Source organism: Macaca fascicularis, chromosome 17 (assembly GCF_037993035.2).
Source record: "Macaca fascicularis isolate 582-1 chromosome 17, T2T-MFA8v1.1".
Taxonomy (NCBI): Eukaryota; Metazoa; Chordata; class Mammalia; order Primates; family Cercopithecidae; genus Macaca; species Macaca fascicularis.
In genome coordinates, this window is record NC_088391.1 from 37,088,404 (window position 1) to 37,115,918 (window position 27,515).

The 27,515-nt window shown below is 34.6% G+C and overlaps 1 protein-coding gene and 1 long non-coding RNA gene across 9 annotated transcripts in view; one reads left to right on the forward strand and one right to left on the reverse strand.

The window, feature by feature from the left end:
• PCDH17 (protocadherin 17) overlaps positions 1–14,942 on the forward strand; it is a 97,472-nt gene extending 82,530 nt beyond the window's left edge. For 4 of the 7 annotated variants that reach the window (XM_015439304.4, XM_074021589.1, XM_015439303.4 and 1 more), the window contains one exon: positions 10,226–14,942. In XM_015439304.4, coding sequence (XP_015294790.3) covers positions 10,226–10,908 — 683 coding nt within the window. In that variant the 3' untranslated portion in view covers positions 10,909–14,942. The remainder of the gene's footprint in view (positions 1–10,225) is intronic. The other 3 variants (XR_012426679.1, XR_012426677.1, XR_012426678.1) reach the window with 1 other exon arrangement.
• LOC102132238 (uncharacterized) overlaps positions 1–25,018 on the reverse strand; it is a 159,917-nt gene extending 134,899 nt beyond the window's left edge. For both annotated transcript variants that reach the window (XR_012426680.1, XR_010582613.2), the window contains exon 1: positions 24,902–25,018. This is a non-coding gene — a long non-coding RNA (uncharacterized lncRNA). The remainder of the gene's footprint in view (positions 1–24,901) is intronic.
• Between the last annotated feature and the right edge of the window lie 2,497 nt (positions 25,019–27,515).

The following is a 27,515-nucleotide window of genomic DNA, read 5'->3' on the forward strand; positions in this document are numbered from 1 at the left end:
TTGTCCTTGTAAACCAAACAGCTTTTGCTAACTACTGCATGCCGGAGCATAGGTTTCTCACTGCATATAAATCAGGTTCTTTTGGAAATTGCATTAACTCTTTCAAGACTCTAAAATTACAAAGACTTATTAATTAATTCATATGTCGATGATAGCTGTTGGCTAAAGTGTAAGCTACAGAGACAGCTCACTTAAAAGAGAAAACTGCCTCATTTGACACGGCAATGCAGTAGAGGAAAAAAAAAAAGAGAAACGTAGCAGAGAAGAGAGAAACCTATAGGTGCTGAGGTGTAGTTTTCATGATACTCACTGTTTTCCATAATTTAAAATTATAAAGAGGTGATTATTTAAATACAGGCTTTGATTTCAATAACAGTGTCACTGGTTTAAAAAATTTCCTAAGGGGAAATTATTCTGACCTCCAAGTTTGAGTAGAATATATGTCAGGCAGGATTTATTTATCTCATAATTTAATATGGTATCCTTAATAATAGATAGAGAACTTTATATTTTCTATATAAACATTGTTTTTAACAGACATCTGATCTTACTGTAAATAATGTGTATCTCACAGCGAAAGACAGTTATAATGTACAACTTCATTTGGTCCTGGGATCACTCTGAAAATTGACAATATAGGCTCACAAATGAATGGTAATGAAATGAGTAATATATAAAGTATATAGTTGTTCTGATTATAGGCTACCCATAGTATTTGATAATTTTTAATTTAATGATGCTTTCCATCAATTAAAGCATTTTGTTCAAATTTAGAAGTGTACATTGAGTGTGTCATATATTCAAGGAATGGAATGCTGAAGAATATACTGTAGTATCTTGATTTCAGGGAACTTTAGGGTCTCCAGGTAAACAGATAAAAAATAATAAGGAATGCAGAGTAATGCTGTAATATATAATTCAATGGGAAAATTGTTACATTATCTTCAAATAAAATATAAATGCTTATTTAGAAAAAAATTGAATTTTTTAAATTTCTTGTTCTTTATATAGTGTATCAAAAACCTTTTCAATGGAATGGTGTATCAAATTCGAAAAGTGTTCTGAGATTCAACATCCATCCATCTTATGCGTTGTTGTTCCCTTGGCTTTGTTGATACAGTTTTTACCTCTCTTTTGAATACCTAAAGAATCTCGTGTGTTCCAGACTCTCCGTTTTCTGATCTTCTAAAATAATCCTTGAATATTTCAAATATTTTATCATATGAAATGTTATGTTTGGTTAATGATAATAGAAAATTAGAGGAAGAGGGAAAAAAGATAAAGTAGATATAGGAAAAAGAAATATTTTTCTAATGAAGAATTTAAAAATGCAAAACTTATGCTGGTAACGTAAAATACCAGTTTAAATGTACATTAAGCCTTTCTTTAGTTGAGAAGAAGCAAGACGAGATGAAAGCTGAAAGCTGAGTTTGAGGGCTGGAATGCCTATTCCAGCGAATCATTCAGGTCTTGTTATGTCTGTTGGAGACACTCTGGCTTAAGCCAAAAACTCCAGATATCTGTTTTTAGAAATAAAGCTGATTTGGATTCTATTTACCCTATAGCTCATCCCAATTCTGTAGTTTCATAAATGGTGTCTGATATCTTTCCAATCAACCACCCAAATAATTAAAAAATCTTTGAGACATATGATACACTGCTGCATTCAGTTTGGTCTTTTACTTAGAACTTTCCCATTCTTTTTTCAGATCCTAGCAAATTTTCTCTTCATTGTTATGTCAAGTGTTGCCATTGCAGCTTCAGTCCTTTGACCTATAAAGCTGGTCTCTTACTGCCCTGTGAAGTGCACATTCCCATGTGAGGTGTGTTTCTTTTCTTAATCCTTCTTTACCTGGACCGCCCTCTCTCTGCTCTCCACTCTCTGTTGAAACCCTGATCAGCCTGTGAATCACAGATCGAGCACCACCTCTTGCATAAAGCCTTTCACAATATTACAACCTACGCTTTTCTCTGTATTTCTGCTGCTTGACATTCATATGACATAGTTCAAAATGTAATTGATCATGAATATTTCCAATGTAGCTGATTTCACATCTACTTTTTTGTTTCCAATCAAAGTTTACACTCATCAGTGAAGACAGATAGTCTTACAAACTTCAGAATTTTAAAAGTAGATAGACGTAGATTTATTTACCACAGGCCTGTCTCCAACAAAACACTCGTTCTACAACATTCTATCCAAGATACCCCTCCTTGAAAACTTTCAATTCCTTGGCAAAGTGCGGGAGGTGTGTAATGCATTTTTACCTTGTAAATTATTGCGTGTAACTTCTTTAAAGTAATTGCTGAACTACACATATCTAATGCGCCCACAAAATGTGAGCTGTCTTTACACTGGTGGGACATTTGAATTGTATTGTTTTTCCTTGAAAGTCTCTGTTAGCGCACTTTTCTCAAAGTGAATATAAACCTTTTTCTAGTGGTATAGTATTGAGCTTCAGCCAGTTCTCTTCAGGGTACCTGTTAGGAAAAAGATGGTTCCATTTAGCTGTGCCTTTACTTCCAAGCATCTGCTGCTGCCCCAGGTAATGGCTGTGCCTACAGAAGGGAATTCAGGGAAGGGGCAGGTTAAATTTTCAATGTTAATCTCAGAGTGGCATGCCATGGGACACAAATTATATTTGTGCCATAAATTCCCAATGCATGGCTTAGATTCTCATTGTTTTACAGTCCTAGCACTTCTGTATAAAATACTGTTTTGTATTTATTCCTTATCATATTTCATTTCAATTTGTCTTAAGTTCTGTTCACCTTAGAGCACTATCTATGTGTGGTCAATATATATGCCAGAAAATTCTACTCTGGTAAACATTTTACTATGTCCAAAGGGTCACAAACACTTAAAACCATCCCTGAAGGTGTGCAGGTGCATTGAATAGTAAGTGCAAATGCTCCAAACTGCTCCAAATACCCAGCTGTGATTGGATTCACTTGCTTATGATATAGGACAGTGATTTCTGGTGTCTGAATGCAGCCGTGGCAATACATTCAAAAGCATTGTGTGATGCAGGTGCACGCTAGAGGATTGGTACTTCAAAGCTGCCGTGGTTTGACTATTTGATAGTATTATAACAACTTCCTCTTCGAAATGTGCTCTCTGCTATCAAAAGCAGATAGAATGGCACTTCACAATGTAAATTCTGGAAGCCAGATTAGCAGTGCATACTCCTCAAAATGTATACATTTTTTTCTCATAGTATTTTTATTATTTGAGCTATATTTTAAATTTATAATTCTTTATGGGACTGATTTATTTAAAAATAATTTCAGTTCCTGGGGTCCTATGTCTAAGTTTTCCTCGTTATATCACTGCCAACATGTGAACAGGCAGCCTCATGAAATAAGCGTATCATAACAAGATATATTTTCCTCATTACATTAAAAAATAAAAGCATCAAAAGACATTCCATATCTGTTTATCTGTATATGAGTTACTTGATTAAGAAACAACATGTATCCCTGTGTACAAGGGAGACACATGGGAAATACAATGCTATAGAAGAATAGCTTAGCTAAGCAAGCAATGGATTCTCCGATTAACATTTTTTCTTACCCAATCCTGTTCTTCCTTGCATAAAGGATAAAACAAGCTTATTAAAAATGGTGTTAAAATAAAACTTGGAAGTAGGAAAAAAATTCCGGGAAATTTGTAATATTAGAATACCCATTTAAAAATCTGGCACAGGAAAAAATGATTTTGATACAACTTACTTATCCAGAACTGTCTCTGGAAATAATATTGAAAGCAAAAATTTTACTCCTTATAGTCAGATAGTGAGAACAGAATATTTATTTTTAACAATATACAGGTAAAAGGGACATAGAAGTCATAAGTGGAAATAATAATGTGTATGAATATAGATTGTTAAGGTACCATTTATATGGAATGATTCACTCTATCATTATAACAAGTGTAAAGGTTTTATAGGATGGGAAAAGAAAGCAAGTGAATAGTAATCAACATAGCCATAAAAAGAAAGAACTGTTTATGTTAGAAAAGTGTCAGTTCACCGGATGTTGTAAATTATGTCAACTCACTGAAAGAAAAATCCATTTTATTAGAGGTATGTTGGACGATTTCCCAATGAGATTTCTATTTTATCATTGATTTGTTGTGATAATAGGAAAGTGTGTGCACATGCATGTGTGGGTAATTGTGTGTATGTGCTGAAGAAAGAAAAAGACCATAAAATCAAGCTATTGTTATACCATTAAAGCCTCTTAACAGAAAACTATTACTGAGCATGAACTGCCAGCCAAAGGTCTTGGCTTGGCTTGGTTTGCAGATAGATAAAGAATTTGTGATGGGTACTTAGCTCAGATTCTACAGAATTAATCTACAGAACACTAGTGCAAACCATAAATAGAGACGAGAGCTTGCTTTCTGATTTTTCAGACAACTAATTAGATATTATGAAAGCTTATGTTGGGGAAAGAAGGTAAATTAGAAACAAAAAAAAAAATAATGGGAACAAATAAAACTGGACTTCCATTTATAGAGTTGTCTACTTGGAAACAACTCTAATATTAAGATGCTGTTAGAAACGATACCAACTACCACAGTAATGGAAGAGTATGACTTCTATTTAAATCTGTTTACAAAACAGAAATAAGACCATTTGGTTGACAGTCGTAAAGCACAGATAACTTTCTGAAATGTCTTTTTCCCCTGGTCACAACAATTTAGACTGTCTTTATTGATGCCATGATTTATAGATTTTGTTTTTTAAGCGTCTGTGACACAGACATTTATCTCATCATTATAGAAAAGAAAATCAGAGGCAAATACTGGATGCACATAGGAAACTCCTGTGCTGGAAACTATATGCATGTTTTCAGATGTACACATACGTGAGTTCCCAAGGTACCAAGTAAGCGTGAAACTCAGGGGAGGAAATCCTTTTATGCTCTCTAAAATTTCCCTAAGTGGTCACAAATTACTTTTGTAGTGCTTTGAAGACAGGGAAAGCAAGTTTAAAATTCTGACTTTTGACAAATTTCTGCCTGAGAGCAAGACAGAATAGAATAAAGAGGTAGATTCTCTCCAAAGTAAGACTCTTTTGGTTGGTTCCTAGGCATATTTCCTGTGTTTGGACACTACAGAATCAGAACCCACAAGTGTTTTTCCCTGAACTTTCCACAATAACTATGTTCAACTGAGGCCCATTTATTTTTGTTAATCTTGGTTGATTTTAATAACATTTTGGTTTCAACTTTCCATCTTATACATGGTAATTTTGGGCATCATTGAAATGGTTATGCACTCCTGTGATATAGCGACATTATACAATTAAAACACATTGTAAAATTAAATTATATAACATTCGTGGGAGACTATTAAAACCCAACAATTGACCAGGCGCGGTGGCTCACGCCTGTAATCCCAGGACTTTGGGAGGCCGAGGTGGGCGGATCACAAGGTCAGGAGAGCGAGACCATCCTGGCTAACACAGTGAAACCCCGTGTCTACTAAAAATACAAAAAAAATTACCCGGGCCTGGTGGCATGCGCCTATAGTCTCAGCTACTCGGGAAGTTGAGGCAGGAGGATGCTGTGAACCCGGGAGGCGGAGGTTGCAGTGAGCCGAGATCGCACCACTGCACTCCAGTCTGGGCTGCAGTGCGACTCTGTCTCAAAACAAACAAAACAAAACAAACAAAACAAAAATTTAAAAGCAGATAATTTGATGTTTTTATCTAAGTATTTTTTCCTCACATAGATATAATTTATAATAATTTCACAATGGCTTAATTCCTCTGAAGGTATATTTTGTCACAAAATGATTGCTTGCTTGATATCCTTAAGATTATGCTGTTAAACTGCTTAGTGTAGGTTAAAAAAGAGAAAGAGAGCTTTCAGATATTATCAGCCAATATGAATATGCAGATTTCAGGTATCTTTATGTCCAAATCCATTTTAATTACATGAAATTCAAAATCAGAGACAGTTAAAGTGTTGATCTAATCATAGATTTTCCACCCAGGCTTGTGGCAAACGGGAAGATTAAAATGTTGCTTATTAATGCTTTTAGTCTGAAAGATATATATGTATATGTGTACATTTATATATATATAAATTTTGTTAATATATAAGCAAACATATAAAATATTATTTTATTTACAATAATAAAATATTGTCTTATTTTTGTACCCCTTATATTATGAATTTAGAACTTCCTGGGATTCACCTGTATTTCTCTTATGGCAATTGCTAGCGATGTTCATAAATGCATAGGTTATGGATTTAAGATTTTCTATTTTATTAATGAATTTTTAGACTGTCTTGGAAAAAGCTAAGTTTTATCACAAACATAAAAATAAAGGTTTGTATACAATATGAATATGTGTGCATGTGTGTGTATGGTTTATGGTGCAGGTAAACTGCAAGTACTATAGTCTTTTGAGTTACTTCATCTGTTTTGCAGAAATGTCATATAAATTAAGAGGCACAATTGAACTAATTAAGGCTACTGCATTTAGATACTTCCCTTTGAGGCCTGCATAATAGTCAGATGCAGCAACAGGAGTATAGAAAGTGATTCTTAATACTAAAAAAGTGTTTAAAGTTATTGAATGTCACATGATATTTCAGGGAATCATGCTTTTAAAAGATTAGACACTATAAACTAATAGTTTTTAACTGTAAACACTATAGTTTACAGTGACTAATATAGGCAGAACTGTCCACAGTTCCATCTTGTGTACTTTAGAATTGTTTTCCTTCTGCAATATAAACATGCTTATCTGTATCTCTCATCTGCATACTATTTAGATTTTGTTATGTTTCTTGGCAAGGGATGCATTCTGTGAAGGGGTGATCATGTTATATTGAGGAAAGTAGGAAAATAAAACTAAATAATCTCTTGGTAATCCCAGATTGAACCTGAAGAAAAAAGTGAATATTGGATCAACTATTTTTGATTTGATTTCTTCTGTTCAGGGTTTCTGGACTTGTTTTCTGGTGTATATATTGAATATATGAAATGGTGGCTATCTAAATAATTTGCTTTTGTTTTCATTTCCATAGCTTATAATTCAACATATCTATTCCAGAATCCATTCCCCTTAAAGTACAGAGAGCAGTTTGACCATCTACCTTAGAACTGTAGGGCTTAAGTAAATACTCCTCAATGTTATTTTTTTTATACACACTTAACTTATTGAGGGCATTTAAAAAGGTACATGGCAGAAATACTGCTAATACAACTTTTCTTGTCTTAAACAAACCCTGTCTTTGTGGCAGCTTTCCCTCCTTCTCCCTCCACACTCCACTCTACCTTCATCTCCCCGCAGCCCTTGAGTCCCTCTCATTCTCCTTTCCCTCCTTCCCTTCACTTTGTTTTGCTTCTTCCCTTTCTACTTTCTTCCTTTTTTCCATTTGTCTTTTTTTTTGTCCAACCAGTCATTCATTGTATATTATCTGTCTCTTCTTTCTGTATTTACCTATTCATCTATTTACGTTTCTTCAAAAATGATTTCCCTCTCTCACAAATTCTAACTTGACCCTTAACAGTTAGAGTTCACTTCGTGCTCATAGTTTCTGCTATTTGTACAAAAGTGTCCATTCAATTTTCTTCACTGCCTGTGAACTGCTGCCATCAAAATTATAGTCTAATCACAAGGTGAACAGCTTGTAATGTATCATAATCAATACTCAAAATGTACTCCCCACGATGTGATATAAAGGAGTTAAGTAAAATGCTGCAGATTTTCAGCAGTGAAAAGCAAACAATAATTTTATGTTGTTGGTTTCAAATTCAAGGTCGATTTACACTTTTATACGTCTGCATTATTTTCTTTTTCTCTCTTTTAAATTCATATTGAATTCATTCAGTGTTAGCTATCCAAATAGCTACAATGAAAGGCTGGTCAATATGAAATATGAAGCTACATTAGCATGTTTTGAAGACAGTGTATGAGTTATAAATGAATTTTAAAAAAATAAATGATGCTAGAAGATACAAAGTATTACTGAGTGAGATAGATTGTAAAGTTTTCTAATTTTCCTTCTTTTTGAAAGATAAAATTTGTTGAAAGTTATCTATTTATTGAAAAGATATTATATTATTTTTTCTAACATTTACTGACAGATATAAATAAGGTAACATTTGTGATTCCCATTTAGAGTAGGTAAAGGAAACATAGACTCATACCTGATATTGAACCTTTCTTTTTGCTTTTCTACGTATTTATTTACTTATTTATTTTGAGACAGGGTTTAACCCTGTGACTAAGGCTGAAGTGAAATGGCATGATTACAGCTTACTGCAGCCTTGACTTCCTGAGCTCAAGCCATCTTCCTGCCTCAGCCTCCCGAGTAGCTGGGATGGGAAGCACGCACCACCTCACCTGGCTAATTTATTTATTTATTTTTTAATTTTTGTAGAAGGGCATCTTGCTATGTTGCGCAGGCTAGTCTCAAACTCCTGGGCTCAAGTAATCCTCCTGCCTCAGACTCCCAAAGTGCTGGGATTATAGGCATAAGCCACCATGCTGGGCCAATGTTGAATTTCTGATACCCCCTTTTAAAAAATTTCAGCTTTAATTTAAATACATAAATGGAGGCTTCTGAATAAAATTAATGCCTAGTTTCTGCTGCTCTTCATGTCTGTCTAACAGTCTTTCAATTTGTAGATAGTATTTGGGTCTGTAGATGCCCTGTGAGACTACTTTTCAGCATTATTTCCTGCATAATAAATTTAACAGTGAATATTTAATTTACTCATAAGAAAACATTTCTTTTAAAAAATGAAAAAATTAAAATAGAAGAAAGATACCTAATTTTTTTTTATGTTTCGCAGGTGTGAATAAATAGTATAGTATCTTTGTTCTGTCAAGACACCATTTGATTTCTTCCTACAAAATTTCAAACTCTTAAGAAATTATTTTATCTTAAAACCTTTCGAGATAAAACAGATTGTGGGCCTTTTAATGTAAATAATTATTTACATGTTTTAAGTATAATTTTAGGTTTCATATATAGCTTTGAGAAGTGATATACAAATTTATCAATGCTGTTACATTTGCTGCTATTTTAAATACATCTTTCATGTGGAAGTCTTTTCTTGCACAGGACACTCTAAATTCATGGGAATCAACCAGCATCAATTAAATGGCAAATCCCAAGGGCGCCTAAAACTGTAGGCACTTCTATTCCCATTACGTAAAAGTAAACTGTAAATATCCTCTCCTAAAAGTAAAAGTCTCTGATTTAAAAACAGTCATTAACTACAATAGGCACAACCATTTTTAGAAGAAAGGGACAACTGGGAAGATGTAGCTCAAAGTTATGGTTTAAAATATTGGGGTCAATGGAAGTATGCAGCTGTTCTATAATTAAGGATTTTTTTTTTCATATTCCATGTTCAGCATCTGGGAAGTAGAGATCATTAAAAGAATGCTTTATTTAGATTCTCTATTGGCAAAGGAAAAAAGTAAAAATTCCCACAGAAAGCATTATTATTTAAAATGGAAAATCATGATTTGTCATTCATTTTGAACTATATCTGTTGCGTAAATGCATTTTCACCTACTTACACCCAAAAACAAAAAGCTGAACAGAAAACTGATTACATGATCCGTAAGCCTATCTAATAAAATAGGAATGTGCACTTTTTGACAAGTTTATTCATAATACATTCTGATAAAAAATTCCATTTGCCACTCTCAGTAGGAAAAGTAAGCATTTAAAGGAAACCTTTTATTTCATGACTGTCATCCAAATAGCAATTACAAGCAAAATAGTGATAAAACATTTTTTAAAGAGCAGCTTAGAATTTGTTATGGAAGTTTGCAATCCAGTTTTTGCCCTGTTATTTGATTTGAAAAAAATAATGCTGATAATCTTTTTTGAAGTTCACTGTTTCTAGGATGAGTTATAGAGAACAAAGACTAACTGATATCCCCAGGAGTTTAGTTTACAGTGATGCTCTGTTCTACTGAGAATGATTCTCCAATGGCCACCTCTTACTTCTTCCCAGGCTATGGGAATTCGTTAATATCTAGAGAATAGACTTAAATTAAACCATTGTCTCAACCAGCAGGTTTATGCAACCATCCTGAAATGTTTTAATTATTGTTTTCTTTTCCTTTTTAATTAAGAGACCAGAGGTCAAGCAAGCCCATTGAGAGCTGATCACAGCCTCTGTAGAAATTTAAAGAAAACCCTAATGATTGGATTTGCTGTTTTCTCTTTTGTTTTGCAGAACCCGAAGAGTGTGTTAATTGCACAGATGAATGCCGAGTGCTTGGTCATTCTGACAGGTGCTGGATGCCACAGTTCCCTGCAGCCAATCAGGCTGAAAATGCAGATTACCGCACAAATCTCTTTGTACCTACAGTTGAAGCTAATGTTGAGACTGAGACTTACGAAACTGTGAATCCCACTGGGAAAAAGACTTTTTGTACATTTGGAAAAGACAAGCGAGAGCACACTATTCTCATTGCCAACGTTAAACCTTATTTAAAAGCCAAACGTGCCCTGAGCCCTCTCCTCCAAGAGGTCCCCTCAGCATCAAGCAGCCCAACCAAGGCATGCATCGAGCCTTGCACCTCAACAAAAGGCTCCCTGGATAGCTGTGAAGCAAAACCAGGAGCCCTGGCTGAAGCAAGCAGTCAGTACTTGCCCACTGACAGTCAGTATCTGTCGCCTAGTAAGCAACCAAGAGACCCTCCCTTCATGGCTTCCGATCAGATGGCAAGGGTCTTTGCGGATGTGCATTCCAGAGCCAGCCGGGATTCCAGTGAGATGGGTGCTGTTCTTGAGCAGCTTGACCACCCCAACAGGGATCTGGGCAGAGAGTCCGTGGATGCAGAGGAAGTTGTGAGAGAAATTGATAAGCTTTTGCAAGACTGCCGGGGAAACGACCCTGTGGCTGTGAGAAAGTGAAAAAAAAAAAAAAAAAAAAAAAAAGGCATTGGCATTTTCTTGTCTCTTCTGTTGATTTAAAGATGATTCCTCCTGGTGATAACCCATTTTACAGGGATGAAGAAAGACCAATGCTGCTTTAAGGCTTTTAGTGAACATCTGAAGTGCCGACAAGTATGTTCTTTCCACTGCTGTTTCTTTTTCAGAGATAACAATGGTTTCGTTTTGACCAAACTTATATTAGGACAGAATTATTGATGCTTAAAGAGAAAAGAAAAAAGGGAAGAAAAAGGAGAGAAGAAAAAGGAGGATAAGAAGAATTACCTTTTGACAATCTGTTAGGAAGGTATGCAGTGTGAGAATTGAAGTATTTCTGATCACTCTCAGACTGTCCTCCGTGATTTATGCTGACTTAACTGTTTACCTATAAACCCCATACAAAGCAGGGTCATAATTTGTGATCTGTGGTGGATTTCTAGCAGTCATCACAGGCTTCTACTGAAAGTCTTGAAAAGACCTTGCAGTAGTCCAAGCTACACCAAACATTAACACGTATTTGTGGTAAACATTTCTGTATAAAGTTACCTGACACACATATAAACACAAGGAACATTCCATATCATTAGTCAAAAACAAAAATTAAAAACAACAAAAAAAACAAACCTTTGGTCATTTGTAAGACATCTCATGTCGTATAAAGTTAAATGTAAAAAGATATAGTCCATTTTGTCCTGCACACACGTAGACTAATTCATGTCATTAAAGGAGAAGAAAATTTAAAGATTTAAAATGCCTATTTAGCATTTTAGTGTCCAACAAAGATTTAAACAATGATGAGTATGTTTTAAATTTGACATAGAAAAGTTCTAAAAATTAGTTACCATTGAGTGGTAAGATTCAGAGAAAATTAACTTGATTAATATGTTTTATTCATTTGTGGACACTAAAATAGCTCAGGAAAGTGAAAATGTCTTAGACATACACAAGTCACATGACCATTTAAATGTGCAAATGTAAGAAGATTCAATGTGTTTACATCAAATGACATATTTTTTATTGATTTATTGCAGATTCAGTGCATATGAGCCAAATTGTTGAGTGTATAAGAGCTATATTGTGTATTTTATTAAATTAATATATAGTTGTGTTGCAAAAATATTTGGGCTTATATTGTAAATGGCAAGTGTTGCCTCGGTAGCTGTCGAACTCTATGAGTTTTGTTTTTTCCTGCTTCCTTTTCCCCATGGAGCGTGGGAAGCAGTGCCTCAGAGCAAAGTCTCTTGTTTAATGTATAGTCTACCAAGTACTACAGTACATAATCTGTTCAAAATGTGTTTGAGTGAGCTGATGGAGCTAACTGAAAGGTCAAAAAATACATCCATCAGTCATGGTTATGTGCAAGTCCTTGTAGAAGATTTTATTGTAGTCATGCTAAATCACAAGAATTAACATTTGTACCAATATCTGAAACTTCTTCATGTTTTTTCAATAACATACAGCTTCTGCCTATGTAGATATTATACCATCAGTTGGTTCTCAAAGTATTTTAAGTGGTTCAGATGTGTGTTCCCATTAAATTTCAAAAACATGAAAAATGCTTTAATGCATGTATGTACCAGCAGTGGTTACTTGCATTGTGTAGTGTTTTTCAAGAGGTCTGTGTCTTAACAAAATGTTTTCCTTTATCTCAGTGCTCTTCTGCCTCTTTTTTGTTGGTGTCCTTTGAGAACAATACACCTTCTATTCCTTCATTTGGTTACACCTTTTCTTGTGACATTTAGCGAGTTTCAAACTTAATTCCATATGAGGCTAAGAAACCTCAAATTTCAGGAATTGGGAAAAATAAAATTAGCACTTGCAGAAGTAGCAGCAGATGGGAAAATGCCTTGATTGACATTTTCTTTCAGCATTTAAAATTTTTGGCATTTTACAGCTTCATGACAAACAGTTTTGTGCCCATACCTTAGAAAATGTGGTGCTGAGTTAAATAAAGGCTGTTTGAGCACTGGAGCAGAAAAATGCATTATTTGCAAACTGGTGGAGAATTTTGTGCCTTCTCTTCTGGCCACCAAGCCAGTGTAGAAACAGCATAAATGTCATAAAAATTCTTATATTTAAAACAAAAACAAAAGCAAAAACAAACATTGAATTAAATTAAGTTTTGTAATTTTAAACTTTAAAAACTTCTACTGAAAATACTTCCATCAAATGCCATCAATATTTTAGACTGTACCTCGTTTGCAAAACTGCTTTGAGAGGGAAGAGTGGACAACTCCCATCAGCCTTATTCTCCTGAGAACTATATTTTGGTTCCTAGTAACAGCCTTTCCAAAGCTCTACTCTTGGTGTTTATTACTCATAAATGTTTAAATTAGAAAAGAAGGGATCTTGTACATGTGAAACCTAATTGACTCTCTATATTTTGGGCAATTTATGTATCTGAAATGTGTTGTCTCTGTTATATGACATTATTTTTGCCAGGAGACTACAGGTTGATTTAGCTTGATAGCTGAAATTTGATGGAAAACTGATTTCCATTTAGTCTTACCAAGTGTTGCCTCTCTCTTACTAGACAGATAACCACTTAGTAAAATCTAAAGCAGTATGTAAATGAAATCAGCAAAGAGAGTAGGGTTTATTTTTTAAACATTCTTAATGCTAAGTAACCAGTTGTTCAATTTATTTTATGTGTCTGAGGACATTAAAACACCATAAGATTTTAAGAATTGGTTGTGCCAATGTGTGAGGGATTTACCTTTAGGCTCTCTGTCACCAGTGATTTACTAGTGTTAGCTGTTTAACACATTATCTGTATTGAGTAGTGATTATTTATTTACAAGTTGGTGGTAATACAGCAGTCAGGACTCTAAGCTTTTATAGTTGAATTGAAGAAATCTCGCTTTCATTCATTTAGCTGGCAACTGCCTTTATCGCAGACCTCTGGTGCTTGGCTTTCAAGGAAGCCTATGAGATGCCAAAATCACACCTTTAGGGAACAACTAGCTCTAATAGGTGATGCATGAGCAAACAGTGAGATTTGAAGGGGTTTTAGCATAATTTAGAGTGTGAAAAAAAAAAATCAGTTCACATCTTTCAAGTACTAACCCCTCAAAAATATCCCACACATACAAAATATGTGATGTGATACTACTTTAGGTCTTTTAGGTCTTTAAGTAACTGAAGTTAAGCACAGAAAAAAAAAAAAAATCACTTCATGGAAATTTCAGTAAGAAACCCAAACTTCTAAAAATTGCATACAGATGAATTAAAAAAAAAAAAATCAGCAACAAAATAACTTTTTCATCAGTTAAAAGTAGTGAGAATCTGTGTTAGTTATACCTATACCAAAGTAAACATTAAAGAGACATATCATGCAATTTCAAAGAATTCTTTCATGCTATTTCTTAACCTGACACTTCTAACTTTATTGCAGGCAATAGACAAAGATTGGCTCACTACTCCATAGGTTAATTGAATTCCTGGTTGAGAAACTAACTTGTTTTGTTTTCCAAAATTAGCTGAAATCTTGTAAAACATGACTTCTCTTTAAAGGATCTAGACATTGCTCGATTTAAAATATGGCACCATAAAAAAAGCCATGTAGTAATAGAGCATATGCTATTTTAGAACCAGGTTAAAAGCTGTTTGTTATCTAATAGAGTAGAAGTTACTGAGTTCAACAAATAGACAGGTCTGGCATAATATATGCCCAGTCATAATTGTCTGATTATATTCTTTTGACAACAGACAGCATTTATCAGAGCATTAATTCAAATGAGAGTTTTGGCTATCAAGATGTGTTGATTCGAAATATAATTGAATGAGACCTGATTAAAGTCTGACTTTCCTGGCCCCAGTGTTTTGCAGGTTGGCTATTTCCATTATCAACCCATCACTCCATAAGGTTCTTAGCTGCACCAAGTGATTGGTGAACAAGGACAACAACAAAAGCAGCATACATTGTATGGATTTATCTCAACGCTATTGTTTAACGGCTGTGTTTAATGTGACCTATCTGGAAAATGAGGACTCTGAATAAAAACCTATTACTAATAGTGGTGTTGCCTTCCCTTGAATTCATTAACACAGAAGGGATGTGTTACACACTGCATATCACAGGGACCCTGATCGTGATTATTTTAGAAAAGCAAACTGTGGCATCACAACTCATTTTGCTAGTTATCCGCTTGACAGTAAAATAAGACTTAAAAAAAAATACTTGATAATATCACTAGTTTCTCAATAGAAGTGGATTCGCAATCTTTCACATAGCTTAGATAAACTGACTAGTTAAATAATTACCAAGGGTTCATAGCCTAATGATATTTGTGGTTTTTAATATTTGCAATTAGTATAAAGATAATTTGGCATAAGATCCCAGAGGATTTCAGAAAAGTGAGTTTATAAGTCCTGTCATAATCTTACATGACTGATGAAAGCAAATAGAATACTCCTCCCTCGTCTGCAGGGGAAACGATCTGAGACCCCTAGTAAATGCCTGAAACTCCATATAGCACAGAATCCAATATATAAAATATGGATAAATGGTATTTTAAAGTAAACACATATTTATCTTGACATTTTACAATAATAAATCTCCTTTTCTCCCCATTTAATAAGCATCTATTGCATTCATACTATGTGTTTGCTTTGGGCTATGATGCCTCAGGAGTAAACACTAAAAAGGAATGGAGTCAGGGTTACTATCTTGTTGGAGAAGTAATTAGGTACATTCTAATACGCATTACTCTTTATAAATTAGATTTGCTTGTTTGCATTTTTTCTCAGTTAATCCACACATCCCATATATCTGCCATTTCACTAAATGAGTGACATCTTCTAAATTTCAAACTAGTGTAATATTCTTTTTGTTTGGACTTTATTTATTTTTTTAATTTTACTTTTCTTCCAGCAGCATAACACATATCATGAAGAGTGCATTGCCTTTTCATATCTAAGAAGATCTTTATGGGTTATATTTATTGTTATAGATTAAATAACTTGCATATTTATTCTTTTGTTCATTTATTTGCTTGCTTTTTCTTTTTTTATTGAAGACCATTTACGCACTAGGTACTATACAAGGATCCTAGGGTACAAAGAAGTGCTAAGCCAATTACATTTTGCTCTTAGAATATGTATAGTTTTTGCTTGGTGATATTTACTAACATAGAAATTGACCTTATGCTACCTTGACATTACTACTTAATACAAGTAATTTCATTACATAATAAAAATAACTTTACTTTTAAGAATAGCAAAAACCATATGCTTACCATGTCGTTCCTTCACTGCTCTCAAGTAGACCAAGCTGTTAACTGAGTTACCTGAACAATCTGACCAGGGTGGTACTGGTCAACCTTTTTTCTTTATTTATTGAAGATCACTGAGTCTTCAATAAAAGTGCTTCAGGGACTCAGTACTCCCTGAGAACTGAGTCATTCAAATGAAGCTCGCTGTCTGGCTATGCTGCAATTAGGAGGAACTGTGGAAGGGACATATATCACAGGCTTACTCCATATCAATGAAATGTTAAAGTCCTCCATATAATATTTACTTAAGTAGGTATAGTCACTAGATACAATTATTTGGCAATAGCATCATTCTTTGTAGAATATGAAGAAAATTAATTTGTAAAGATTAGTATAGCATCAATAAGGCACATACAAATAGATCAGCCAGCTAAAAGACCATCTTAAAGCTCTTTATTACCTGCTTTTGGAGGTGGATGCATTCAGCTCACCAATAGCATGTATCATTTTCTGTTCATTTTAGACACTAATGATATTTTAAGAAATCTATTCTACATTAGGGATCAAATTCTCAGTATTCCTAAAGGAGGGTGCAGCTTCTTTTAATGTTCCTGATTTTAAATATTTCAGAAAGAGTTATCAAAAAATAACTTAGGTTTTGGTCAAACTATGGCAATAAGTATTTTACTGCAAGGAATAAGTAAAGGAGGGAAGATACTGGTGAGCTTTTACAAACTATGTATTACACAAGTCAACTTACCGTTCATTAGCTCTAATTAGTTGCTCTACTTTTTCTCTTACAAAATGAAGCATCTCACTTTGAGAGGAGTGATATATTATTTGTTCCACTCTCCTTTTCTTATACACATTAAGTTATTTATAATAATCAAATAAACTAAATTTTGATTATGATTCATATTTTAAAATAATGCTTTCTGAAGTTATGTAATTCAAATTACTTTGTAACATATTCCAAAGATTGTAAGGAAAAATAACCAAATTTTAAACCTTTTTTAAATTAACTTCAAATAGATTATAACTATATTTTGTTCAAAAAATTGGCATTCAGCACTGCTTATATGAAGACTATGCTTACTTTCCTAAGGATAATTCAGAATCTAAATTAATACTAATAAACTCTGCTTATAGAGCATATTTCAATTCACAGAACACTTTCACAAATTGATAAGACGTTACAGAAGTAAGAATTCTAAAGCTCAAAGAGGTCAATGGACTTATCCAAGGGCAACTAGTTGGGAAGCCTTGTACTCAGACTTGAACCAAAAGTTCAATTCCTCCTGTTATCATAGACTTTGTGAATTCTGCAATCCTGCCATATTTAAAATCTTACCCCTCTAGTATCTTCAATGTAACATTTGAAACCGTTTTCAAAATTATTCCACTAATACGATTGTCTTTTAAATTCACTGTTACATCATATATTTTAGATCATCTTTATGTTAATAGTTCTTAATGGTCAGGATTGTTTCTCCAGGATTGCCTTCAATTTTTCATTGCCATTTTAAAGATATTTCACAACATGGGTGGTATGGGCTCTAAAAAATATTATGGCACATTAGAAATTTTAAGTGAGCTTGGTATATTTTCACCTGGAAGCAATTATGTAGACTGTATTGAATTCCTTTATATCATAAAGTTTTGCATATATAAATTAACAGTATTATCAATTGGCTTCTTAGAAATGGTTACATAAGTTCTAGTAATATTAAAAATATATTTAAATATTACATCCATACATATGGGTTAACATACACATATAAAGGCATTAAAGCCTAATAATTTCAGAAGCCAGTATCATAAAACAAAGGGGAAGGAGAAGTTAAGTAACAGCAATATGGCTAATAAATAAATAATACATTTTAAAATGTCTGACTTGCTTCATTTATATTAAATAAATGCAATTGTATTGCCTTCTTCAAAGATTAGATGAAAAGGTAATACTGCAATTGCTAGTAGCCACTTTCAGGGTGGTTAATCAAGTGAGGCTGGCCTGACTCTGAATTTAACTTACTAAAAAAAATTGTTCAATATCTCTCCTTATAACTTACAGAGATCCATCTTATTCTCAAGAGATGCAGTAATACATTTCTAATGTTCTTTAAGCACTACTTATTTTATATTTTAGAAATTAAATTAAAATAGATGGGATGGGATATTCACTCATTTCCTTGATCTGCTAAATACCAGTACACTACCTCTTTAACAGTCTTAAGTCATATTTTGATAGTATTTTCCCTTACCACTGCAGCTTAAATGTTGTCTTTAATTTAATAATCTGCTTTGAGATAATATTTTTGAACTTTTATTTTATCCTTTCCCTTTAAGAATCAAATTTATGTCCTTATCTTTTTGTCCATAGTATTACTAAACATTCTTTAATAGTTGTCTACTATCTCCCATGTGATTATTATATTATTTTCACTTTTATTTCATAATTTTCTCTCAATGACAACTAAATATTATGTTGTCTTTCTCATCTACTTATTTCTCTATTAAAATAACCCCCATATGTCCACATGTTGTAAATCAATGATGGAAGTAAGAATGACCTACTCAATAATTACATTAGGTGGAAAATGTCCAAACTACTTATGTAAACCTGAAGGAAAACTAACAGTAGTATTTAGGTATAACTCACATGGAGTGTTGAAACGGGAAGTATACAAAATGATAAACAGGTTAGAATGACAAGTCTCAGATAAAATCTTTATGCAAGAGTTCTTAGCTATCTCATTGAAAGGTTGAATAAGTGATAGAAAGTTAATTATCTTACTATATTATCACCAATTCCTGTGTATTAAGAAATCCTCATTTTAAGATCTCACCATGTGAAGTGTTTGACTTTGATTCGAGGGTAAGAGAAGATAACCTCTGAGATTATGTGCTCATGATTTCTTAACCTGAATTTCTTCCTAAAAGATTTCTAAAATTCAAATCTTACCTGTACTTCATTTCTTTAATTTTGCACAACTACCAAAATTAATCTCTGTTTATAATCTAGAGGAGGAAAGGAAATAAATGAATGGGTCAAATATGACTTCTCTGGTGCCTTTCCTTCCAGAGAATGTACATCCCAATTCAATTCAACGGAATTTTATGGAGCATGTATTGTATATTTTGACACCATGGGGCATACAAATATTAAGTAGATACAGTTTTTGTCTCACTGGAATTTATAATATACTGAGAAATGAAGATATTTACAAAATATAGACTGTAGTTGGTACTATGAGAAAAGTACAAGTCACAGTGAGCAAAAATTTTTTCAAAAAAGCAAAAGCAAGTACTTTCAATGAAGGAAATGAGAGGTCAAAAAGGCAATCAGTAACAGCTTCTTGGAGACAGCAGCATTTGAATTGAGCATTTAAGGTAGGACAGGATTTTGGCAGCAGAGACTTACAGGAAATGCATTCTGGAAGAAGAGAGAGGCAGCCTGTATAAAGACATTTAAATAAAGTCAGGATGTATTCTGATTAGAAAGTTAAACAGAGTTAGAAAGGTAAGCTCGAATAAGGTGAGGATTGTTCCAAATGTGTCACTTAGGAGATGTCACCGTGATGTCTATCCTAAGGAAGATCCTTAGCCAAGAGACTTAAGGACACCTGAATTAGAGTCACTAGATTGGAGAGCTCTGCAGAAGACTTGCCAAGCTGAATGTGAATTCAGGAAAATAACAGTAGGACAGCTTGCTGCTGCCTGGTGATCCATTCTTTATAAGATGCTGCCTAATAGCACCTTGTTCTTGGGCCAGGTCCAACTATCTAGAGGCAATGCCAACTTTGCTGAATCTTGCAATTCTCAGCTTCAAGCCATCATCAGAGTATTTATGTGTATGTTTCCAACTTCCCAGAAATAATTCTTTGTTTGAAATCTGAAATCATCTTTGAAGCTTTGGCAGACAAAGAGACAGAAGAGAGAGGTGAAGATCAAGGGCAGGAATGATAGGAAAGATGTCCATGCCTTGAAAAGTGACTTTTAAATATTCCCAGGTCCTCCAAGCAGCTCCTGAAATCTGCTGTGTGAATTCTGTTAGGCAGAATAATTTTATTCATAAGAATTGTTTATGTGTGTCCACTGTACCAGGAACTCCCAAAGTTGATAGAACTGTCCTGTCTTATTCCTTCTATAATATTCTATGTTTACTGGAGCTTGTACTAACTGGTATTTTGGCACCAAAATAGAGAATAAGTAGTTCCCAACTAGGGACAATTTCCTCCCCACAGATATTTGGCAGTGCCTAGAGACAATGTTGATTGTTAAGACATGGGGATAGAGAAGTTGTTGATGCTTGCAACCGGTGGGTAGAGCCAGGGGTGCTACTAAGCACCCTACAATGCACAGGACAGGCACCCACAACAAAGTTTTATCCAGTCAAAAATGTCGATAATGCCCAGCTTGAGGATTCGTGCCATAGAGAGAAAGGACATAGATAAGAAAAGAGGAGTGAACAACACTGGGCTTTGGATATTGAATATTAAATAGATTAACATGTTTTTCTGTTTTGTGTGTTTTTTTTTCCCTAGAGTTTAGAGAGAATTTCTGGAGATTCTTTCCTTAGCATTCAGTACTACTTCCCAACTTCGTGGGGATATGTTCTTCTCTGTAGATTGGCAGGGCCAGTGTCTTCCTGCAACTGAGAGATTAGCTCAGGCCCTAGTCAGTACAAAAGCATACATGTTGGTAGAATCGCCATGGAATGTAAGGGAAAGGCGTTACTTAAAATGACTGTTTACTCCTTTTTTTTTTTTTTTCTTTTGATATGGGATCTCACTTTGTTGCCTAAGCTGGAGTGCAGTGGCATGATCTCGGCTCACTGCAACCTCTGCCTCCAGGTTCAAGCAATTCTCGTGCTTCAACCTGCCAAGTAGCTGAGAATACGGGCGTGCACAACCATGCCCAACTAATTTTTGTACTTTTAGTAGAGACGGGGTTTCACCTTGTTGGCCACGCTGGTCTCAAACTCCTGACCTCAAGCAATTCGCTCGCCTCCACCTTCCAAAGTGTTGGGATTACAGGCGTGAACCATGGCGCCTGGCCTTCTCTACTCCACTTGAAAGAATTTAAAATGGATTCCTTAAGGAAGGCAGGTAAAACAAAATTCTCAGCTATGAAAGGAGAGAAAATAATCTGTCTCTGGGACTCTCTCAAAGGTCTAGCCTTCTGTTGCGTTTTAGACATATTGGCGTGACCAACTTATTCTCCATCTGAAGTCACCTGACTTAGCGTCTCTACCATGACTTTGGGAGTCTGTACAGATTTCTCAGGTAGAGAAATTTGTCTCTACCATGACTTTGGGAGTCTGTAGAGGCCAAATACTAAAAAGATAATGATGTTAGAGTGGTAGCACATCAAGAAATGGCAATCTTCAAGCAGAAGCTAGCTAGCCATATGTATCCCTGAATGCTGTAGAAGGAGTAGAGATCTTTATTGATCTCTTAAGTATCTTCCAAGCATAAACACTGATTTTAATTCTTTTAAAGTAACACAGGGAATGTCAAAAAAAAAAAAAAAAAGTCAGGTTGACTTTCTAAATGAGGTGAGGGGAAGGTGAGTGCAAACGTTTCTTAAAAGTTTTTTTTTGTCTTGACACACACTCTGTTTTACCCATCTGTAAGGCAGGGTAGGCGGCTCCAATGCACATTTTATGAATTTGAACTTGAGATGACTCTAGTTTTAAAATAATAATGGTAATGTGTTAAAAGGGTGACAAGAACTCCAGTGCAAAGTTGAAAGTCTGCACACTGACAGGCTAATTAATATAAATAGTAATTACCATAGCCAATCCACATTAGAGACTGGATTTTATTTGGCTAAGTATGAACTAAGTGTGTTAAAAATAAAGTTATTATACATTGTAGTGAATACTAGTATTACCGACAGACCAGGAACCCTGAAAATCAGATACTTTCACAAAGGGAGGCAGAAGAAAAGACTACAGCCTCAGCTTTGGGAGTGATCCTTCCATTGGGACTCAGTAACCTCCCCAGCACATTTACAAACGTGTGTATCTCCCTATTTTAAAAAGCAATATAATTGTGATCTACCACTACTGTTCAAGCTAATTTACTTCCTAATGGTTTATTTGCATAGTGAAATTTGCATTTTATTTTACAGTAAATGTTATTATTGCTCCACCTGCCCTCTCTTAGATGGAACACCAAAACTAACAGTGAAAATAGAAACAATTTAAGAAGAGAACAAATATTGGAAACATCTCACTTAGGCATCCTCGCTTGACAATACGGAATTTGGCAGCCAAGATAGGGCATACCAAACCTTGATACTTTCTACCTTTCGTGTATGAGTGTGCCAGCTTTCCATTTCAGTCATCTCGCTTCCTGTTTCTCTGTCTCTCCGCCTCTCTCTCTCTCTCTGAGTGTGAGTGTGTGTGTGTGTGTGCGTGCACGTCCAAGTGCTTGTGTCTACTGTTGCAGTTCAATAAAGGTAATTTCCACAAGTGACGCTAAGCCATACTAAGTTCATTGTGAGGGTGCATTCATACTGAGAAATGTTAAAGACAAGTAAGAAGTTACATGCAGGCATAGAATGACTTACCAACCTTTAACATCACTCCTGCCTGCCTGACATTTATTGGCCTCAGGCAGACAGGAGTCCAAACTGCAGATCACAGCCTAATATAAAAAGCATTGCTGGCTGGGCCCGGTGCTTCATGCCGGTAATCCCAGCACTTGTAATCCCAGCACATGCCTGTAATGCCCACCTGGGCGGCCCAGGTGGGTGGATCATCAGGTCAGGAGTTTGAGACCAGTCTGGCCAATATGGTGAAATCCCTTCTCTACTAAAAACACAAAAATTAGCCAGGCATGGTGGCGGGTGCTTGTAGTCCCAGCTATTTGGGAGGCTGAGGCAGAAGAATCGCTTGAACGTGGGAGGCAGAGGTTGCAGTGAGCTGAGTCGCACTACTGCACTCCAGTCTGAGTGACAGAGCGAGACTGTCTCAAAAACAAAAAACAAAACAAAACAACAACAACAACAAAACATTGCTTTCTAACTTCTTAATGTTATCAATAACACAAAATCTGGGGATATATTTTCCCTTTTTGTTGAAGCACATGTATCATTAATATAAATAAACCTATATATAAAAACCCATATATACACACATATATATGGTTTTTTGCCTGGTTCAAAATTCAAATTCGAGGGTGACAGCTGTCATTTTAAAGGTGACTCACTATAGTCATTTAGAGGGTTCTGTAAGAGATAGATAGGACTTTATTGCCCAGGGAGCATTGGCAGGTAACAATTCTCAACAGCTTTTAATCATTTCAACAAACTTACACACGTGTGTCAATTAGCTTATTTGGGAAAGTTAACACAGCAATCAGAGAACGATAGAGTGCTGGAATCAAAAGAAAAAATATTCCATAAAATTTTTACATACAGAAAAGAAAATGTAGGTAAAAACATATTTGAAAGTTTATTTTTTTAATCCTTCAGCAAAAACTCTGAATTTTCAATAATAAATTTCATGTTTATGTTATTATTGATGATAATTCTTAGATGCTTCATAAATAAAAGTATTAGGGGTAAAACTTTTAAAATGTAATGAATTAAATAAAAAATTGAAGGCACATAATTAAGCAAAGTCATTTTTCTCTTTGAAAACTTTAATCATTATACAATTAAAGGCTTCCAAATGAATGTAATGGGAAGTATTTTCAGTTACAAAGTCACAGAAAGGAAGTAGAGAATGGTGAAGTCATGGACTGTAGCTTAACTACCTCAATTAGAATCATAACTCTCACCCACCACACTCAACTATGTGCATCAGTTACAGGCAAAACACAACCTTTGGGCCAAATCCATCCCCTCGTCTCTTTGTGTAAATTAACCGGAAGCCAGCTATGCCCACTTATTTACTTATTGTCTTTGGCAGTTTTCCAGCTGAAGAGTTCGCTCGTTAGGACAAAACTGCATGTCCCCAAAAGCTAAAAAGATAACTATTTGGCCCTTTAAGGAGGAAATTTGTTGACTCTTAAATTATGTAACTGCTATGTGCTTTAATTTCTTAATATGCAAAATGTGAACGATAACAGTAACTCCTAAGGTAATTGTAAGGAATAAATGAAGTAATACATGAAAAGCTTGGAACTATTTGGACACATAATAATCTTTCAAGAAATGTTATCCATTATTGCAAATGGAATATTCTCAGTAATACCAATCTTCCCACATCCAACCACAGTACATAACTTCAAAATCTTGTTGAAGGTTTTTGTCAGACAAATCGTTCTAAAACAAAACGCAACAAAACAATAACTATAACAAAACAGTTCAAATATTGACTGAGTTTATTGTAGTTTCCCGGCCATTACGAGCCACTATATTCCTTGCACATTAATAGCCAATAAATCATGTAAGCATTTACCATTATTATTTCACCAGAATCCTGAAGGCTTTTACCTTGTTTGCCACTAGCTCGTAGGAGTATGTAGTCCATGGTCAAATGCTTCTCAGTAAAGTTAAACAAGTGGCAGCTGGCACCATACAGCTCTGTTATAATGAAAACATGAGGTGGCTGCCATTACACAGTCCTGCACTAATGAGAACAGTAGGAGGCTAGCATTACAATGGTCTAATGAAAACAGGAAATGGCTGGCATTAAAGTGGTATAATAAAAACAGGAGGTGGCTAGCATTACCCTGGTAGAAAAAATAAATTAAGAGATGTCAGGCCTACCCAATCTCATCTCCATTATATATGACCACGGTACTCACAATTTGGACCAGTTCCACTCAAAGTCAATCCAGTGTTGGATGAAAACATGATTTTTTTTTCACACTTTGCTTCAAAAGTTTCTTCTGTTTCAATGTGTGTTTTCCTTCTGCAAATGCAAGCACGTTATAAAATAACGATATAATTTACACTGAATTCTTTCCCTCCCCCTTTACTCCAAAAAAAGCAACATTATTTCCGACTCAGAAGAAGATTGGCTGGAATAAAAGCCAACAATTCAAAAGGAGTTTCTAATTTTGTCCTTGCCTTTTCCTCACCATTCTCTTTTAAGTATCCAATGGTGACTAAATACTCAGACTTGCATAAAACACACTGAAAAGGAACACAGAAAGAAAAAAAAATGTTGTAGAGAAAAAAAAAATAAGCATAAAATCAATCATTTAACTCATTCAACGAATGGACTTTTTTCTCTGAACAAAAGGTCACGTTTATTCATCCATTGGTTGATTTTTAAAAAATATGTTAGTGTAGCTAGAAGACTCTTGTGCATAGCTCTTAGACAATAGATTTGCCAGAATCCTGTGCTCTGTTGTAACTCACAGAGCCAGCTGTATCTGAATCACTCTGGTTTTTTTTGTTGCTGTCTTTTTTGGGGGGATGGGGGACTAAAAACTGAGCAAGTTGGCACAGTTCAAGGTCAGTACGTTAAGAAAGCACATCAATCCGCTGTCATTCGGCGGCTCCAATTTCCATTTTAAATTTATATATCAGCTGCTTTGTTTTTTAATTTAAAAATGCATGCATATGTACATATTCGCCAACGACTTCCAAACAAGAACAATGCCAAAAGTATTAAATACTTCTACGGAAAGGATCCTGTTTCTGTAGGCTCAGATACTGCTGAAAGCTTTAGGATCCTGATGCCGAAAGCAGAAGCAAACATTCTGATAAGATACTCAGGTGAGAAAACAGCAGTGTGATTCAAATAAGGTCAAAATAAAACTTTTTAGTCCAGTTGTATACACTGATAACATTTTAATTTTCTCTGCTCCATAATTTTTATTGGTTTTCTCAAATACTTCTGAATATATCCAATTTCATGAACACATTTCTAATATACTAAAGAAGCAAGAAGGTGACAAGGAAAAATAATTTTCTTATATTGTCCCCACTTACCTTCTACATTTAGGTAAGGTTAATTCTTCCTTTGCTGAATATGCCTTTATTAGAAATCATCAAAATTGATATAAAAATTTAGAAAGATAATGGACAACAAAAAGTCAATTAACATTTCTTATTGTTTTCAAAGAGATGGAAGTTATAATATTAAAAAAGTGCTTTTGTCCCATGTTTAAAGGCAGAATAAAATTAATGATGCCCTGAACACTAATACATATGCTGCATAAAATCTGTTGCTGGGCTTGCATGGGACTCACAGACATGGCTTAATCGAGACACAAAGTGATGCATGCCATGCATTCAAAATTAGCATCTGGCTCGGGGCCACTAAATTTGGCATCCCAAGAACTGATTCTATGCTCTGCCAAGTTTCTGCAGGGACTAGACTCACTGAATTCTGAATCACAGCCTCTAATTTCCTCTTCAACAGAATCTCTTTGAATTGTGAGAGCAGAGAAACTTGCAAGTGGACATAAAAATTGAATGTGAAATATAGAACTCTTCAAAGAACATTCTAGATAAAAGTTGGATACAGAACGTGAAATATTTCCTGTTAATCAATTGTAATATGGACTGCTTACTAGCCAGCTTGCCCCATTCAATTTGTTTTCCTTACGTAAAGAGGGGACACGATAGGCTGCTTGTTCTGCCAAACTCCAAATAAATACTTGAAAGCTCATAAATTTCGCATATCATAAATTTACTTGACAGGTTTCATCACACTGTAAGCAATATTTTTTATTTGACACATTTGTGGAAGAAATGGTGTTTTGCCCTATTTCCAAACTAATCAATTTTGTCGTGGTTGGCATCTTTATTACATTATTAAATACATCAGTCAATACCACCTGATGCAATTGAGTCCTGTTATGTAACAAAGTTGCTAAAACTATAGATTTTTTTTCCCAAAGTCAAATCAACAGGTAGAAAAGAAAATTATTTTTAATGGAATTTTTTAAAAAAGTATCACCATTGAGACTATTTCTGATTTAAAATAATAAATTGACCTTTTTTCAGGTTATGCTCAAAATCACCGATAATTGTGTTTCGCTGAAAGTGCTGCATCAAGCATTTGATTATACATGATTTCAGCTTTTGCAACCCATGAAACCAAGCACCTGGAAATTACAAAGGGATCACAAATGAATGAGGTGGTAAAATGTAACAAGGACTTGAAAAAGTCTTGCTTAGAATTCAAAAGAGGGGAAGAGAAGAAAGGCTTAGAAAACATCATTTAATAGGGGAAAGAGAAATCACTCTTTATTTTAAATTATTTTTTAAAAACTCTACAGAAAAGGGTTAGTAAGTTTTATTGCAGGTCAATAAAATTGTTTTAAACACAAAAGATGCTAAGAGAGGGAAAATTCAGGGAAAAAAAAGTCCAAGTGGTTAGTTTCCTTCTCTACTGAAACTCATTAAAATAGCTTTAAATGCCAATATACAAAAGAACACAGAATTAAGTCAAATTTTCATAGA